At 40.9% G+C, this 17,339-nt stretch overlaps 2 protein-coding genes across 2 annotated transcripts in view; both read left to right on the top strand.

The window, feature by feature from the left end:
* ITGA1 (integrin subunit alpha 1) overlaps positions 1 to 17,339 on the top strand; it is an 84,930-nt gene that overhangs the window by 13,841 nt on the left and 53,750 nt on the right. The window contains exons 2-5 of the mRNA XM_060761474.2: positions 13,231 to 13,351; positions 13,574 to 13,686; positions 15,012 to 15,100; positions 16,560 to 16,674. Of these exons, the coding sequence (XP_060617457.2) occupies positions 13,231 to 13,351; positions 13,574 to 13,686; positions 15,012 to 15,100; positions 16,560 to 16,674 (438 nt within the window). The remainder of the gene's footprint in view (positions 1 to 13,230; positions 13,352 to 13,573; positions 13,687 to 15,011; positions 15,101 to 16,559; positions 16,675 to 17,339) is intronic.
* PELO (pelota mRNA surveillance and ribosome rescue factor) lies at positions 1,009 to 7,168 on the top strand. The gene is made up of 2 exons (XM_060761473.2): positions 1,009 to 2,092; positions 6,431 to 7,168. Exons 1-2 carry the CDS (start codon positions 1,367 to 1,369, stop codon positions 6,860 to 6,862), a joined length of 1,158 nt encoding a protein of 385 aa, XP_060617456.2. The 5' UTR covers positions 1,009 to 1,366; the 3' UTR covers positions 6,863 to 7,168.

The raw sequence follows: 17,339 nt of genomic DNA, 5'->3' as shown, positions 1-17,339 counted from the left end.
CCTCTCCACATTCGCATGTCGAGGATTCCACTTTGTAGCCCCATTTCTGAAGGTTGGCTCTGCATCTCGTGGTGCCAGAGCGCAGTCTGTTCAGCGCTTTCCAAGTCGCCCAGTCCTCTGTGTGCCCAGGGGGGAGTCTCTCATTTGGTATCAGCCATTGATTGAGGTTCTGGGTTTGAGCCTGCCACTTTTGGACTCTCGTTTGCTGAGGTGTTCCAGCGAGTGTCTCTGTAGATCTTAGAAAACTAAGATGTACAGAGGGACATGAGAGAAGCCTCCTCACAGGATTGCAAGACATCCGGGCGTCCCCTGGGCAATGTCTTCATAGACGGCTGATTCTCTCGCCACAGAAGCGACCAGCATGCAAACCTGAGGATGCCTGCCATAGATGTGGGTGAAACGTCAGGAGAGAATGCTTCTGGAACATGGCCAGACAGCCCAGAAAACTCACAGCAACCTAACCCAAATTAACGTAAAGTCACTCAAAACTAAATGAAAGCACTTCTAACTCCCGCTTTCCTTCTCCTCCTCCTCCTCTCCAACAACTGGCTATTATTATTTGTCTGTCAGGAGCGACTTGAGAACCTGCAAGTCGCTTCTGGTGTGAGAGAATTGGCCGCCTGCAAGGACGTTGCCCCACACCCGGATGATTGATGTTTTTAATCATCCTTGTGGGAGGCTTCTCTCATGCCCCCGCATGAGGAGCTGGAGCTGATAGAGGGAGCTCATCCGCCTCTCCCCGGATTCGAATCTGCGACCCGTCGGTCTTCAGTCCTGCCGGCACAGGGCTTAACCCACTGCGCCACCGGGGGCTCCGACTCAGCAACGACTCAACCAATCAGCTTTGCGTTCGGCGTCTCGGTCACGCCTCGCTGTCTCTCTTTATGGTTGGCCCCCTTATTGCGCATGCGCTGTTGCGGACGCTACTCGTATTTGCCTAGATTTCTCCTTGACGCGGTTTTTTTTTGAGGAGGCGTGGCCGATGACAAGCCCCGCCCCCTTTTCCCCAGCCGGGCATTTGAGCCAGCTGAGGACAAATTCAGCGCTGGGTTGCCTGTGACGCTTTGACGAGGGGGCGTGGCTTAGGGGAAGCTCCTCCCTCTTTTCTCCTCTTCTCAGACGAGCAATATGCCGAGATGGTGAAGAGGAAGCAAACTCGGGCAAAGACACCTTATCGAAAATTTGGCTCAGGCGGCGTGGAGTGTGCTAGGCCGCAATGGCTGCTTAGCAAAGAGAGTGTGTGACAACTAGGAAATCGAGGCCAGGCGGCTTTTCCCGGAGTAGGCCGCTTAGCAAGGGAACTTGTAAATCGAGGCCGGGCGGCTTTTTCCGGAGTAGGCCGCAGAGAGAGAGAGAGGCCTGCAGGATGAAGCTGTTGCGGAAGGACATGGAAAAGGACAACGCGGGGCAGGTGACGCTGGTGCCGGAGGAGGCCGAGGACATGTGGCACGCCTACAACCTGATCCAGGCGGGCGACAGCCTCCGGGCGGCCACCATCCGGAAGGTGCAGACGGAGACGTCGACGGGCAGCGTGGGCAGCAGCCGCGTCCGCACCACGCTCACCCTCTGCGTGGAGACCACCGACTTCGACTCGCAGGCCTGCCAGCTGCGCGTCAAGGGCACCAACATCCAGGAGAACGAGTTCGTCAAGATGGGCGCCTACCACACCATCGAGCTGGAGCCCAACCGCCAGTTCACGCTGGCCAAGAAGCAGTGGGACTCGGTGGCGCTGGAGCGCGTGGAGCAGGCCTGCGACCCGGCCTGGGGCGCCGACCTGGCCGCCGTGGTCATGCAGGAGGGCCTGGCCCACGTCTGCCTCGTCACGCCCAGCATGACGCTCCCCCGCGCCAAGGTGGAGGTCAGCATCCCGCGGAAGCGGAGGGGCAGCTGCGCCCAGCACGACCGCGCCCTCGAGCGCTTCTACGAGCAGGTGGCCCAGGCCATCCAGCGCCACGTCAACTTCGACGTGGTCAAGTGCGTCCTCGTCGCCAGCCCGGGCTTCGTCCGAGAGCAGTTCTGCGACTACATGTTCCAGCAGGCCGTCAAGACCGACAACAAGCTCCTCCTCGAGAACCGCTCCAAGTTCCTGCAGGTAAGGCCACTCCTCGGGCAGCAAGCATAATAATCATAATAAACGTTATTTATATCATAGTATCGTGGGTCATCCAGTCCAACCCCCTGCCAAAAAGCAGGAAAATCGTTTCAAAGCACCCCCAACAGATGGCCATCCGGCCTCTGTTTAAAAGTCTCCAAAGAAGGAGCTTCCACCACACTCTGGGGCAGAGAGTTCCACTGCTGAACAGTTCTGACAGTCACACTCTGGGGCAGAGAGTTTCGCTCCTGAACATCTCTGACAGGTAAGGCAACGCCTGGGGCAGCAATAACAATAATAATAATAATAACAATAATAATAATAATAATATCAAAGGCAACGCCTGGGGCAGCAATAATAATAATAATAATAGTAATAAGTGTTATTTATATCATAGTATGGTGGGCCATCCAGTCCATCCCCCTGCCAAAAAAAACAGGAAAATCGCTTTCAAAGCACCCTCAACAGATGGCCGTCCAGCCTCTGTTTAAAAGTCTCCAAAGAAGGAGCCTCCACCACACTCTGGGGCAGAGAGTTCCACTGCTGAACAGCTCTGACAGGTAAGGCAACACCAGGGGCAGCAATAATAATAATACTTTCAAAGCACCCCTTTCACTTTCAAAGCACCCCCCAACAGATGGCCGTCCAGCCTCTGTTTAAAAGTCTCCAAAGAAGGAGCCTCCACCACACTCTGAGGCAGAGAGTTCCACTGCTGAACAGCTTTCACAGTCAGGACGTTCTTCCTAATATTCAGGTGGAATCTCCTGTATTGTAGTTGGAAGCCATTGGTCCGCATCCTAGTCTCCAGGGCAGCAGAAAACAACAACAACAATAATAATACTTTATTTCTATATCACCCTCTCTCCCAAGAGGGATGCAGGCCTGTTTACACATATAAAAAGCATTCAATGCCTCTAGGTGAGTGCAAACGTAACAAATAATACACAGTAAAACAACAGGTATAACAGTAAGCTTACAACAAAGAATTAAGTATTGTGTTGAAAAATAAAATGATCCAATAAAGTGTCATCCTCCTCTCTATACACTAAAGTGCAAAGGTGCATTTTTATAAGTTTCTTAAAAGAGAGGAGGGTGGTGGCTGTTTTTACTTCTTTAGGAAGGGAGTTCTAGAGACTGGGAGTGATCATGTAGAAGGTCCCCTCTCTCGTTCCCTTGAGACTGGGGTGGGACCAAGAGGAGGGAACAAGCTTTCTCCCCTCACACGTTTATACATGTCTTCTCTCAGCCTTCTCTTCTGCAGGCTAAACATGCCCAACTCTTTAAGCCGCTCCTCATAGGGCTTGTTGTCCAGACCCTTGATCATTTTAGTTGCCCTCCTCTGGCCACATTCCAGCTTGTTGAGATCTCCCTTCAATTACGGTGCCCAGAATTAGACACAGTGTGATTCCAGGTGTGGTCTGACCAAGGCAGAATAGAGGGGTAGCGTGACTCCCCTGGATCTAGACACTTTGTTCCTATTTATGCAGGCCAAAATCTCATTGGCTTTTTTAGCTGCCACATGACATTCCTGGTTCATGTTTAACTTGTCCACGATGGCTGCCAAGATCTTTTTCACACATACTGCAGTCAAGCCAAGTATCCCCCATTCTGTATCTTTGCATTTCATTTTTTCCTACCTAAGTGGAGTATCTTGCATTTGTCCCAAAGGGACTTGGAGCGGCTTGCAACAAAAACCCATATAAAGCACAGAAACACATTACAATCCAGGCCATAGTAAAAGCACAACAATTACAAAAAAAATGAATAACAGCAGGCAAGTTGAGTATAACTACGGTAACCCTTGAGGCTGAGGAAATTAGTAGCTGATGCCAGTCTACTGCATCAAGTCATCTCAAGCTCAAAGGCTACATCTTCTACACCAGTCCTGGGCAAACTTGGGCTCTTCCAGTGTTTGTAACTGCTCCTTAGGCATTTGTAACTTCCAGCATTCTGGAAAATTAAAGTTTCTGAATTTATGGATACTTTATATACCAGGCATGAGCAAACTTCTGCCCTTCAATTTCCACCATTCCTAATAGCCAGTAGGAATGGTGGAAATTGAAGTCCAAACACCGGGAGGCCCCAAGTTTGCCCATGCCTGCGTTAAACAGAAAGGTAAGTGCCCATAAAATGCCAAGATGAGCTTTTTGTCTCTAGTCCATAGTTTGAAGGATAGGGATGAGAATTTTGCTTATGAACCTACCAATCAAGCCAGTATTGTCCCTGACATGTTGGATCCTGAAGTTGTAGTGCAGATACCTGTCATAGCACTGCACTGATGACATAGTGTGGTTGTGCTGTTTGTATAAATGCCTGCTTATTAAAGTGTTAGAAAAGATACAAAAGCACGTTATTGAAAGCATGGTTGTTTTATTCCAGTGGTTCCCAAACTTTGGTCCTGCAGAGATTTTGTACTTCAGCTCCTAAAATTCTTGACTTGTCAAAGTAGCTAGGGTTTTCCCAAGTTGAAATCTTAACACCTAGAGAGTCACTTTGAGAGTCACTGGACTAGCTAATCAGTCAGCAATAGGAATCATATATGGGTCTTCATATGCTGTTAACAGCTATTGCCAGCATTGACTAAAACAACGAGAAATTGCAGCTGAACATCTGAACACCAGCATGAGTCTCATCCTTGTTATAAATATAAATTTACAAGAACAAATGTCTGGTATTTGTCTCTAAAGGCTTTAGTCTTAAGCATGCATAGCTTTAAAACAGCATATCTGACTTACGGTTCTCATATGCTAGACTGCAATTACCATTATCTTAAACAATGCTTGTGATGGGTTTTACAGTCCAGTGACAGAGACCCTTTTGCTGTTTTGGAGTGACTTCTGTGGAACTTACTTCTGCATCAATATTTATTAATATTTACATGGTAGGTAAAATAGAACTGAAAATAAAAGAAAATAGATTATTCATTTATTTGATTCATTCATTCATTCATTGGCATTCTACCTTTTCCCAAAAGTGAGGTTCAAGACATTTTATGTTAATTAAAAGCAGGGCAAATTAACAGATGAATGTTGTAAGAGAGTTTCTCCCCACAGCTTACCAGGGAATGAGACCCACTGAATTTTACAAGAATTTAACTAGTCTCTATCCTGGTTGGCAATCTGAGTATTTTTAAAGCCTTGTTAATGACTTATAACAATATAAGAAGTATTATTCCTTGATATGTATTTATTTACTTACTGTGCAGAGCTTATTCATACTAATGAAAAGTTGATTAATGTAAACATAATTATAAAGTATGGAGCCCCCAGTGGTGTGAGTTATAGCTCTGAGCTGCTGAACTCGCGGGCTGAAAGGTTGCAGGTTCAATTCAAGGGAGCGGCATGAGCTCCTGCTGTTAGCCCCAGCTTCTGCCAACCTAGCAGTTCAAAAGCATGCAAATGTGAGTAGATTAATAGGTACCGCTCCGGCGGGAATGGCATTCCATGCAGTCATGCTGGCCACCTGACCTTGGACGTGTCTATGAACAACACCAGCTCTTTGGCTTAGAAATGGAGATTAGCACCAACCCCCAGAGTCGGAAATGACTGGACTTAATGTCAGGGGTAAACCTTTACCTTTACTAGTTATAAAATGGAGCTGAGTAAAATGTTGCTCATTGAAAACTGGATGAATTTATTTTATTTTGCTTTCAACTTCTTGCACAACTTAGAAAGAAAACAACAACCAGGCTTCCTACTCCAGTGTAGTCCCAGAATTTCAGATCATTAAACCAGATTAATGACAGTATATGCCAATTAATCTAAACTAAGATAGTGTTGCATTTTAGAAGACATCTCTTTGAAGCGAGTACATACACTTAATTAAATTTAGGGCATGCCTGGATATTTAAGCCCTTAAGACTAAGGAAGTCTTTGGAACTGTGGAAGGAGATTCCCATCTCTGTAAAATAGAAAACTTGATTTAGAGCTGCACTTAGTCTCAATGTTTCAAAATAAATTATATGAAACCTGAACATTTCCATAAAGTTATATTTAATGAAACATTTCCTTGTAAGCTTGCTTAACATGTAAAATCCAGATCTTTCTTAAAAACTTCCTGTCTACATAGTATGAGCATCAATAGAACATTGTTTAAACAAGTAATAAACAACTTAAGTTATTTGGGACACTGATTTACAAATTAATGTAGGAAAAACAACTATGACACAGTTGAATCCAGATGCAGTTCCATTTATCTGTAGCAGCATTCAGAATTACTTGAAATCTGTAATAATATCAAAGATCAGTAAAAAAAAAGAGAGAGAGAGAGAAATAAATAACTTATTGTCACTGTAAATGCTATATGCTTACTGCCTCTCCCCCCTTTTTATTTATTTAGGTACACTCTTCCTCTGGACATAAATATGCATTGAAAGAAGCTCTGTGTGACCCTGCTGTGACAAGTAGACTTGCTGATACTAAAGCAGCTGGTGAAGTGAAGGCCTTAGATGATTTCTACAAGATGTTACAACATGAGCCAGACCGAGCGTTTTATGGTCTTAAGCATGTGGAGGCGGCCAATGAAGCCATGGCTATTGATACATTGTTGATCAGTGATGAACTTTTTAGGCATCAAGATGTGGCAACTCGGGGTCGGTATGTTCGACTAGTAGATAGTGTGCGGGACAACATGGGCACTGTTCGCATTTTTTCTAGTCTTCACGTGTCTGGAGAACAGCTTGGACAGTTGACAGGTGTGGCTGCTATTCTACGTTTTCCTGTTGCAGAGCTTTCTGATCAAGAGGAGGAATCTAGTTCTGATGAAGATTGATGATGGTGATTTCTTTGTATCATATCACAGAATGAAACTACTGCAGTGGCGAAAAGGAGAGGCTGTTACTCCCAGTTATTGTACACTTCAGTATTATGCCTTACTGAAATGAACTTGAAAGTGCTTTTTTAAAAATGACTGCTGAGGTGAGCATCTAGCTTCCTGTTTATTTAAATGCAGTTTTCTTTCTGTTGTTCTTGGGGGTAATGATTGTTCTAGCAAAAACGAACTGGAATAACTGATTGAATAACACTTTCCATATCTGTGAAACATGTACAAAAACAATAAAGTGGCACCAAGAAAGAAGATACTGTCTTGCTTAATTATTTTCTGTATTTATGAAAAAAGCGGTCCATGTTCACCCTCTTGGAAATCCTGACTCACAGCTAAGTGTATTTCATATGTTGGGGGAATATATGCAATAGTGTGACAAGTCTTCTGTTTGAACCTTAATTTGCACTATAGTTATTGCCATTTTAAGACTTTTAAACACAACATTTGATAGTTTAAAATGTTTAATGCATGGTAAATGGGCAAGTCTTCGAACTGTTCATTTCTATTAAATACATCCATATCAGGCGTAATGAGCTGCAACTAAAAGGGTTCTAGTTCAGACCAATAAAGTTTCCGTAACAAATTCTGCATGGGCATAACATGCTAGTTTTTGTTGATGTGGACTTTCAAGTTATTTCTTACTTAGGATGATCATATCAGGATTTTCTGAGGCTGAGCGTGTGAGTTGCCTAAGGTCATCTATGGGTTTTCATAACCAAGCCCTTTCTCTAGTCATAGTCCAACTTTCAAGCTACTGTGCTATACTGGCTGGTTAATAAAAATCATTCTAAGAGACTTACATAATAAAAAGTTAAAAAAAAACGTTTTAATGAAATTTTGGCAACAATAATATTTCTGTGGTAATTATGCTAAGCTTGCTTATGTGGAGAAATTATTTTATTAGGAAGTAACAGATGGAGTAACTGGACGACAGAATTAAATATATGAAGGAATAAGTTTGGAAAAGTGCAAGGGCTTTTTGCTTGTTTTTTGGTAGTGGGTGGTCAACATACCAGTAATCTCAGGTTTCAATTCTATGTTCATTTTTCAGAAAATAAGTTCCATTAAACTGGATGTTTTTACTTTCAGGTAGATGTAAAAGCCTGGGATGTTAGGAATTATTTCCTTCTTTCTTGGGCTAGTTTGTACATGGCCGAAGATGGATGTGTGATCTCTCATTTAGAGTTCTGCTTCTAGGCATGGGGCCAGCAGAGGAATGCAAGCAACTATTCATCTGTGTCATTCTGAAAGGCATACTACCTCAGTTACCTCAAGCTGTTGTATCTTTGTTTATATTAGATAAGTAAAGTAAGGCATTCCAGATGCAGTCCCCATCCTTATCCAGTATCATCAGTAGTGAGAAATGTGAGTTGCAGCCTCACAATATCTGGAGGAGCACACTTTGTCCATCCCTGATCTATGTTCAGGGATGGGAACTCACATTCCATGTGTTTCTGGACTGCAGCTCTCATAATGCCTCATCATTAGCTGATGGGAGTTGTTACCCAAAAGTATCCAGAAGAGTATGGTTGCTCACTCTTGGGAAGGAATTTTTCAACATCCAGAGCAGAATTTGATTCTATAAGATTTTTCCAAGGCCCTATTCTTGTGATGGGTGGAACTGATGGAACAAGTGTGTAACCAGGCCAATTTCTAAGCATTGGTAGAGGCATTTCAAACTTCCAGAAGGAGGAAAAATACACAAAAGTGGGAAACCACTATAGAAGGGCTATGGCTATTTTAGCTTCTATAGAAGCACCCATAGAAGCTAAAATGATACATTGGGATCCCTAAAAGGGCAAAAGTTGCCTAGCCCTGTTTTTCAGTGTGCAGTTCCTGTAACATGAACTTTGCAAGTTCTCTTGCTGCACAAGTAACTTCCTCAATATAGTGGTCAAAAAAGAAAAAGGGTTTGTTAGACCGTGCCTCTATGCTAAGGACTTACCCAATAGTTTATTCTGACTCTGAGAGCATATCCCACTCAAAAGCATAGCTGAAAATGATGGTTAAAATAAGTATTGGGGAAAGAGGCACATAAGGTGTCGCCATTAAACATTTGGCTTAAGACATGTTGTGGTTGCTGGCCCTTTTCCATATCTAACTCCCAGTGAGCACCTCTGTCACAATGGCTGTTTTTTTAGTATAACCAAAACTTCAAGTTTTGAGTCATTGAATATATTTTGCATTGATTTTCAGTCTTCAAGGAAGCACAGCAGTTAGCAAACTAATTGCCAGCAGGCTAATTTCCAAAGGTACTTTCTGGTTGTTTTTTTTTTATTATTTCATAGCTCTTGCATCCTTCATCAAGGATGAATATAATGTTAATGACTGAATTTACATTGAAGTATAATGACTTTTATTTGAAGTACTGCATATTTTGAAGGAACAGATTAGTTTCAAAGTCCTATAGTTATTTTGACCTAAATTCCTATACTTAGTTAGGGCTAAGTTCAACTGAGCTCAATGCAAATCTCTTCTGAGTGGCATATATAGGATTGCACTGCTAATATTTGCAGAGATAGATTACATTTATCGGGGACGTTTCTTTCTACCTCCAGTTCTTCTCAGTGCTTTTCCTATACAGGATAATGGTATTTTATTTAAAGCATACTGTCTTTATCACATTTAATGCCAAAATACGTGCAGGTTACAACATTAACAATTCCTTAGTGGTTGTAAAATTGGAGTTACAATGTTGAAAAATGTTGAATCTTCGAAAAATGTTGAATCTTCGAAAGCTTTCAAACTAGATGTACACAGATTGGGCATGGTTGAATCCAACATTGACTGCTCAATGAATGAAAAAAAATCACATATAGTGGAGAATAGAGATGGAGAATATTTGACTCATCAGAAGCATTGAATTATCCATAATTCCTTGCCACTGAGCATTTTGGCTTTGGAGAGTTGAAATCCAAACTATCTGGCACCCGATCTTGAAGTCCATTGTATGATTTTAAATTATTTGTGATAATTTGCCAATTGGAGCCCTTTTTAATCTAATAACTATTATTTAGCTTTGCCTTCAACCCTAAAAAAAAACCACCCACTTTTGTGAGCCTCTTTCACGTTTCATAATTATAGCACTATGAATCCAGTCTTTTGAAGAGCTAAAGGCAATGTTAACAATATTAGTATCTTTTCTCCATCATTATACATTTGCAATAATTCCTTGCGATAGACACAGTGGCGATTCCCAATGGACTTTTGCTACAGAGTAGAATTTTAATTGAAGATCTGAAAATACCTCTGTCTCATTTTCACTTTTCTTCCATCTGTATATTCTTTCTGTTCTTGGTTCATATCTGGTTTTGTAAAGGTATTTTTGTGTATTTTGATATGCATTTTCCCTAAAGCAGCGATTTTAAAATTGCTCCATGGAGTCCTTGGGGCACCGCAAAGCATACTGAAGGGCTCTTTGGTTCCCTTCTCCTCCGTCTCGCTGCCAAAAAACCTTTCTCTTCATCTCTTTTGCCACCCAGATCCTTTCCCTTCACCTTCCTTGCTTCCAAAACCCAATTTCCCTCCCACTTCTCAGGGAGTGCTTTGATTGTGCTTTTCGTGCATGGAAGAAGGGGGCTGGACTGGTCTTCCACTGAAATACTGTTAAATTTATGTGGTTCTTCATTTAAATAGTGTATTGTCCCTTTTTTGCACTACAAATGAGCTATGGGCAGTTTGCATAGGAATTTGTTCATTTTTTTTTAATTCGTTCACGCATACACTCTCCATCCATCTGCCATTGGCCCAACCCATCTGTCCCATTTTAAAACACAATGCATGAAAAGGCTTGCCCATGCCTGAGATAGATAGATAGATTACATATATAGATATAGATATATGCACACATTCACATTTTTGGGGGCTCCACAAGAAAAAAAAATGCTTCAAAAAGGGCCCAGCAGCTGAAAACATTTGACAACCCCTTCTCTAAAGAATAAACTTTTTTTGTAGTTTTCTTAAAAACATTTTATTAATGCAGGCATTTTACCATTGATTAACATATAGTTATGCACATTTTTTTCCTGAAGCTGTACATGATTATTTGTGAATAAGTCACTTCCGATTTTGTTCCAATTATGGAAAACAAAAGGATATTAATAAATAGTACATTAATTTAAAACACAACAGTTAATTTTCTTTTCCATTCCTAATGCATTCCCACAGCTCTTTAATTCTTATTCACTACTATACCACACTAGCTCTAGTTACTCCATTGAACAAGTTAAATTTTCCTGAGCTATGTCCTACACAGATTTCTGCCAAATCAGTTTTACATGTTTACAAAAACATGTCAAGGCCATGCTTAGCATATTTGTCAGTTCCTGTAAATCTATGAACAAGGAAAATTCGTAGCTTTTTATATGGCAGTGAACAAAGCCTTTATTCACTGGATTTGATCAAAGTCTAATACTAAATCCAACATGTCTTAATTATGGAATTTGAGCTTTTTGCAAGATCCATAGTTCTGATTTGCTCTGGTGGACAGTTGTCTCTTTTCTAATAAAGAGAATTCTAGCTTTTATTGTTTATTGGCACTTGTCCAGGATGTCAGCTTCCTCTTCAGCAAAGGGTAAAGATTAAGGGAGAGATGCTAGAAGAACATTTAAACAAAAGTTCTTTCATGGCTTATAGGAATAAATAGGCACATTTGAGCCCTTCACTGGAAAAATAGAAAGCTTTGTACATGGTTTTATTGGAAATATTGGTTTTTAGCCAAGTATGGAATTAATAGCCATATGAGTTTCAGTTGTGGCTTTTCAAAAAATACTTCAGGCCTAACTCTGTTTAAAGGACAGCAAGATCTTCAGACACCAATGTTCAGCTGGCAGTAATTTCTCTGTGATCATTTGTTGTAGGAATAGTCAAGAGCTTACAACAGGAATGGGGCACTGGGTTTGGCTAGGGCTACTTCTGTGCCCCCGGGCCTTCATGGGGGCTACACAAACTGCCAGGAGTGCTTTCAAAAGTGAAAGACAAGTGGCCAAAGCTCAATTCTGGTTTTCAAAAACTGCTGGAAATGTGCAACAGGGAATAGCTATAGGATTGGGAGACAATTAAGGCATTGCCTCTCCTGATACTAATTCTTTTCTATGTATCATGGAATTTGCTTTCATTCCCCAAATTTCAGAGAGAGAAACCTTGAAAAGCATTCCTACCTAAAACACTTTAATTTTCTGTATTTGCATTCCTTTTTTCTATGGAAACTTAAACATATATCCAAATGCTTGACTGAAAGTTTAAGCCAACGCAAGGCTAGAAATGTGGGGACTGGTGGAAGTTTCATTAGAAGACAAAATTATTAGTGGAGGCAAAGCCCTAATTTGCCCACACTATAGTTACACCTGTGAATAATTTGCATGACACTTTGCAGATAAAGTTGCTCAGATCCATTCTGACTTGGATTCTGCAAGGACACCCAGATGTTTTACCATCCTGTGGGAGGTTTCTCTCATGTTCCTGCATGGGAAGCAGGAGCTGACAGATGGAAGGATAGAGTCAATCTATGAAACTATATCCGTGATTCTGCAAGACATGAACAAGACTGTTGATGATAGGATGACTTGGAGGCCTTTCCTACATAGGGTCACCATATGTCAAAGTTGACTTGACAGCATTCAACTTTGGCTAAGAGCATTGTGAAGATAAATTCGTACACATTTAAATCTACTTTGCAATCTCAATATGACCAAGAAATAGATATTTTGAATGAAGTATGCCATCAGAGTCAAAGAAGTTCCATCATAAACACGAGGGGGATTGGCAAAGAGGAAGAGTGATGATATAAGGAAAAGTTGGACTGTAGGCTATGGCATAAGCAGGAGGAGGTGAGTGTGGGTGCCAGGATCCAGGAAATTAAAGAATGTTAGCTTAGTATTATCAGGAACATTGAACTGGGAAAAGAAGGATGATGTTATCTTAGTGAAAGAATATGACATATGGGAGAATTCCCAAGTGAGGCTAAAGTATGAGCATAGGTATGATCTATAGAGTCAGTACCTGGCTAGGTGCAAGATTGGATCCAGAGAGGTCAACATGCTAGACTAGTTGAACTGCTAAATAAAGTTAAGGCACAATCAGAGAAAGAATGAAGTTTTGCTTCATAAATTCCATATGCATATCAAATAAGTCTTGAAAAGTCTCTACTTTTCAGCCATGACCTAAATACTAATAGCGATGTGATAGCAAATTTAATGTGTAGAAATTCATCACATCTCCCAGAAAGAACCCACTCACCATAGTTAAGCCTCATCCACGACCAATCCCTGAGAAGCTATGCACATTCTTCCATATTATTTTTTCTTCTTTCACAGCTGTGCTGCATCTCGCTGTGTCTTTCAACGTTGACGTGAAAGATACAATGACCTTTAGCGGTCCAGTGGAAGATATGTTTGGATACACTGTTCAGCAATTTGAAAATGAAGAAGGAAAATGGTGAGATCTTTTTTGGACATCATTCGGTGCATATACTCACTCCTCCCCAGCCCTCACCAAGACTATAAGCAGCTAGAGCCATTGGATATCGTATTATGCCCGTTTTCCCTTTGTATCTCCTGCCATGTTGATTTGTTTTAATGAAAGAAACAAGCCTTTAATTGTAAGAATCCTAGGATTAAAACAACCAAGATGGTAACTGTGATTTCATTCCTTTTTCAGGGTGCTAATAGGGTCTCCCTTGGCTGGTCAACCCCAGAAGAAAACGGGTGATGTCTATAAATGTCCTGTTGGCAGGGACAATGGTTTGCCATGTGTAAAATTAAACTTGCCAGGTAAGAGAATAAAAGGCCTGTCAGAAATTGAGAAGAGGCCCCGCACAGAAATAGTGAAGGCCTTGTTTGCATTTTTCCTTTCTATGATTTTATGTTGTCATCTTAGGATCAAATCCTGAAAAACAAGGGAGTACACACTTGTTCTCTGTCGCTCCAAACTAGCAAAGTCAAGTCATAACAGAAATGTCAACAAAATCACCGGAAGAATGTCCAGATGACATGAGCTGTTTTACCAGTGGGGCAAATATCCACAGAATGTAAAGGACTCTCCCTACTTTGAAAGTTTGGATGGACACTTCCCAGAAATGCTAGTCCTGTTGAGGCATTCACGATAGTGCATAAGGCTTCAAGGTGTAAGAGTAATTGGTTAATTCACACATACTATCCTTGCTTACTATTTATCCATATATGTATCACTTCATTTGAGTCCTCAGCCTTGTCATATTGAGCTACCAGAACGCTAGGAATCAAGAGTATTCAGCTAATATCCAAGCAAGGATAAGTGCAATATCTCCTGAGACTTCTTCTATTCAACGCAGCAAAGACAGAGGCAACATTTGTGTTTGTGATAATTCCTCTTTAGGAGACAATCTGTGAAGCCCTTGGAACCAGCCAACCATGCCAGATTTCAGCTCTTAAAACAAATACTTTCAGTTTAGGAAGAAGAAACTGGATCAATTAAGGTCCACATTGCCTCTTCTGAAGAACCAGTTTCTCAACAAACAATTCCCCCCTTCTCTTTTTCTTGCTTTTCTTGTCAATGTGAAGTTTTGGACTGGAGAAGGAGAACCCAACTTTTTCCTCATATCTCCACCATCAGACCTCAATTTCGATGACAGATAAGGCCTTGTTTTTACAAGCAAGTAAATTTAAATAGCCAACATGATTTTGCATCAGTCACTTTGCAATTAGAGGAAATGATCCTTTTCTATAATGCTAAATATGCTGTCAATCTGTTTATATCAAACAATCTATCATTCTGATAGCAGCATCATATACAGATTGGAAAGTTTATTTGTTCTAAGAAGCACATTTATGTGCATGGTTGTCTTCTGTTGTCACTACATTGCTGGTCTGACATTCTCTTTGAGGTTCAAGAAAACTATGTGAAGCTGTGTCCCAGACAGGGTTCTGGGATGAGAGCCAGACCTTTGACTTGTGGAGCAGAATTCTAATCAAGAAGGAACAGGGAGGAGGCAGGGAAACAAAAAAGAACTTGTTTTTTATGTATAAAAGGTTGGATTTTCAGTTTAAATAAATGACTGCATGATTTAACATCTTGTTTTTACACAGACACATACTTAACATTTTTTATCTATTTATAGTGAACACATCCATTCCCCAAGTAACAGAAGTAAAGGAGAACATGACCCTTGGATCCACTTTAGTGACCAATCCCAAAGGAGGTTTTTTGGTGAGTGTATAAGTATTTTACACAAATATAGGTGGTGTGCAAGTAAATCTGCTCCAGACAAGGAACCAGGGACCTGGACTGGTTGTGACTGAATATCCAAGAGGTATATGTGGTTGCATACCACTCAGTTACTCAGCAAAAGATATTCTGTTGTATCATCTGGCAGCCAACAGCATTCTCTCTCTGATTTGTTCCTTCCCAAGAAAATGCATAAAAAATCCTTGGTTTGTTCTTAACTTATTTTTCTGGTTTGTTGGAAGGGAGGAAAGCAGAAAGAGGAAACTTCCAGATGGTCACATACTATACAAAGTACAGAGCAAAACCCCATGCTTTGTTTTCACCATTTAGTATTGGAAGGAAAAACAATGGCCTGTGAAATGGGCCTATTTGTCTGACTGTTGTGCAAATTAAGTTTATATTTAGAATGCCTTGGATTTCAACAATATTTTGTGGAATGAAAGCACTTATGGCAAGGGAGGAGATTCTCTGGACTTCTTGACATCTTGAAATGAATACACGTCATGTTGATTGTGATAAAGAATACAAAGAGCCATAGGTCCTTCATCCCTTGTTTTCAGAAAAATCTTCTGTTTGTTGAAGAGTTTAGCCAAGGTTCATCTATATATGCTTCCTCCAGGGAGCTCCCTCAACTATTTTCCCTACTAAATTGAGAGGTGCCTACAGATTTTCAAGGTACAAGGAAGGGTGCAAAACAGGAAAAAGAGCTGATTTTCAATGGGCACAAAGAAGGAAAAAAAATGAGATACTCTGCTTATACTGTGCTATTGGAATTCTAGACTCATCTAATATTTAGATTTAAGAAACAATGTGGGAGGTACTCTTTTTGATACATATACATGCAATTTTGCTTCACATATCAGTCCAGGATCTTTTCCCAAATTTGTCTTCTAATTCCATTGCCATGTGAGACCCTGACTGAAGTTGGTGTTACTTCCCAGTTTGGACCACATTTTCTTAGCCACAGTATTATATATAAATATGGTGTATATGTACTTGTATGTGGCTGTCATGCCTAATTCACAAAGACAGTTATGTACAGTACTGCATTTAATATGAAATGGCGTAGCATTCTTTTTTCTTCTTTTTCATTTTTTCTTTTCTTTATCTTTCTTTCTTTCTTTCTTTCTTTTTTTTACATAGGAAAATGTTTTGTCCCTTTTGAGGGCAAACATTTTACCTGCATTTTTATTTTTTATTTAATTTGATAAAACTGACCAGATTTTAGAATAACCTAGACCAGATCCAGTTGGTAGTTCATTCATTGGCCCGTTCTGCTGCATCTTAAAAGAGGTTCCTAACTGTGTCTTTTGTCATACTTTTACTACTATTATGAATTTCAAGAATCGTATTTTCAGCCATTTTGATCCTGCAGGGCTTGAAGATCATTATAAAATAATCTGGGCTGTTTAAATCATGACCTTTTTCTTCCTTACAAAAGGCATGTGGGCCTCTTTATGCTTATAAGTGTGGACGCCTGCATTACACAACTGGCATCTGTTCCAATGTCAGCTCCAGTTTTGAGGTTGTCAACTCCATTGCCCCATCTGTACAAGGTATGTGTATAAGAAATCTTCTCTTGTATGTGTTGGAATTGTTAAGCATCGGGGGAGACTAATGTATACAAAGGATGTGCCAAAAGCCCAGTCCATCTGTCAAGGCTACCAGCATTACCAAGTTAAGTAAATGTTATCATTGTCTGTATATTACCTAACTGCTTGCTGCCTCTGGAATCCATTTTTGCATAAACAGAATTCTGGATGCTATGTCATGAGCAAAGTTCTGGCTAAAAATAATCTTCCGAAAGTCATGGTGACCTAAGTACTCTTTAGATCGAGAAGACAAATGACTCAAGGCACCCTCATAAACTTGCTTTTTTACATCTTGTATAACAGAAGTATAAAAGCTGCCACAGTAAAGTTCTGCTCAAGTTTTGATTACAAAAAAACAACATTTAGCTAAGATCGGGCTCTGCTCTGTGTAATTAAGAGACTGGCTGGAGTCTGGCTTCCCAGGCACAGGGATCCCAATGTCATTTCTAGATGCCTCTTGATATTTAAATAGAAAAAGATCCAGATCTCAGAGGAAAGAATTTTGTGGCTGCAAATGCAGAAGAAACATTTCATTGCTTTCCTTCCTTCCTTCCTTCCTTCCTTCCTTCCTTCCTTCCTTCCTTCCTTCCTTCCTTCCTTCCTTCCTTCCTTCCTTCTATATGAAACCC

The sequence above is a fragment of the Anolis sagrei genome, chromosome 2 (genome assembly GCF_037176765.1).
Source record: "Anolis sagrei isolate rAnoSag1 chromosome 2, rAnoSag1.mat, whole genome shotgun sequence".
Lineage (NCBI taxonomy): Eukaryota > Metazoa > Chordata > Lepidosauria > Squamata > Dactyloidae > Anolis > Anolis sagrei.
Note: the sequence above shows the minus strand (reverse complement) of the source record. Positions and strands in the feature narration are given on the sequence as shown.

Coding starts and splice junctions, on each gene's coding strand:
- PELO (XM_060761473.2), top strand. CDS start 1,367: ATGAAGCTGTTGCGGAAGGACATGGAAAAGGACAACGCGGGGCAGGTG. Junction 2,093..6,430: donor ACCGCTCCAAGTTCCTGCAG/GTAAGGCCACTC, acceptor TTATTTATTTAG/GTACACTCTTCCTCTGGACA.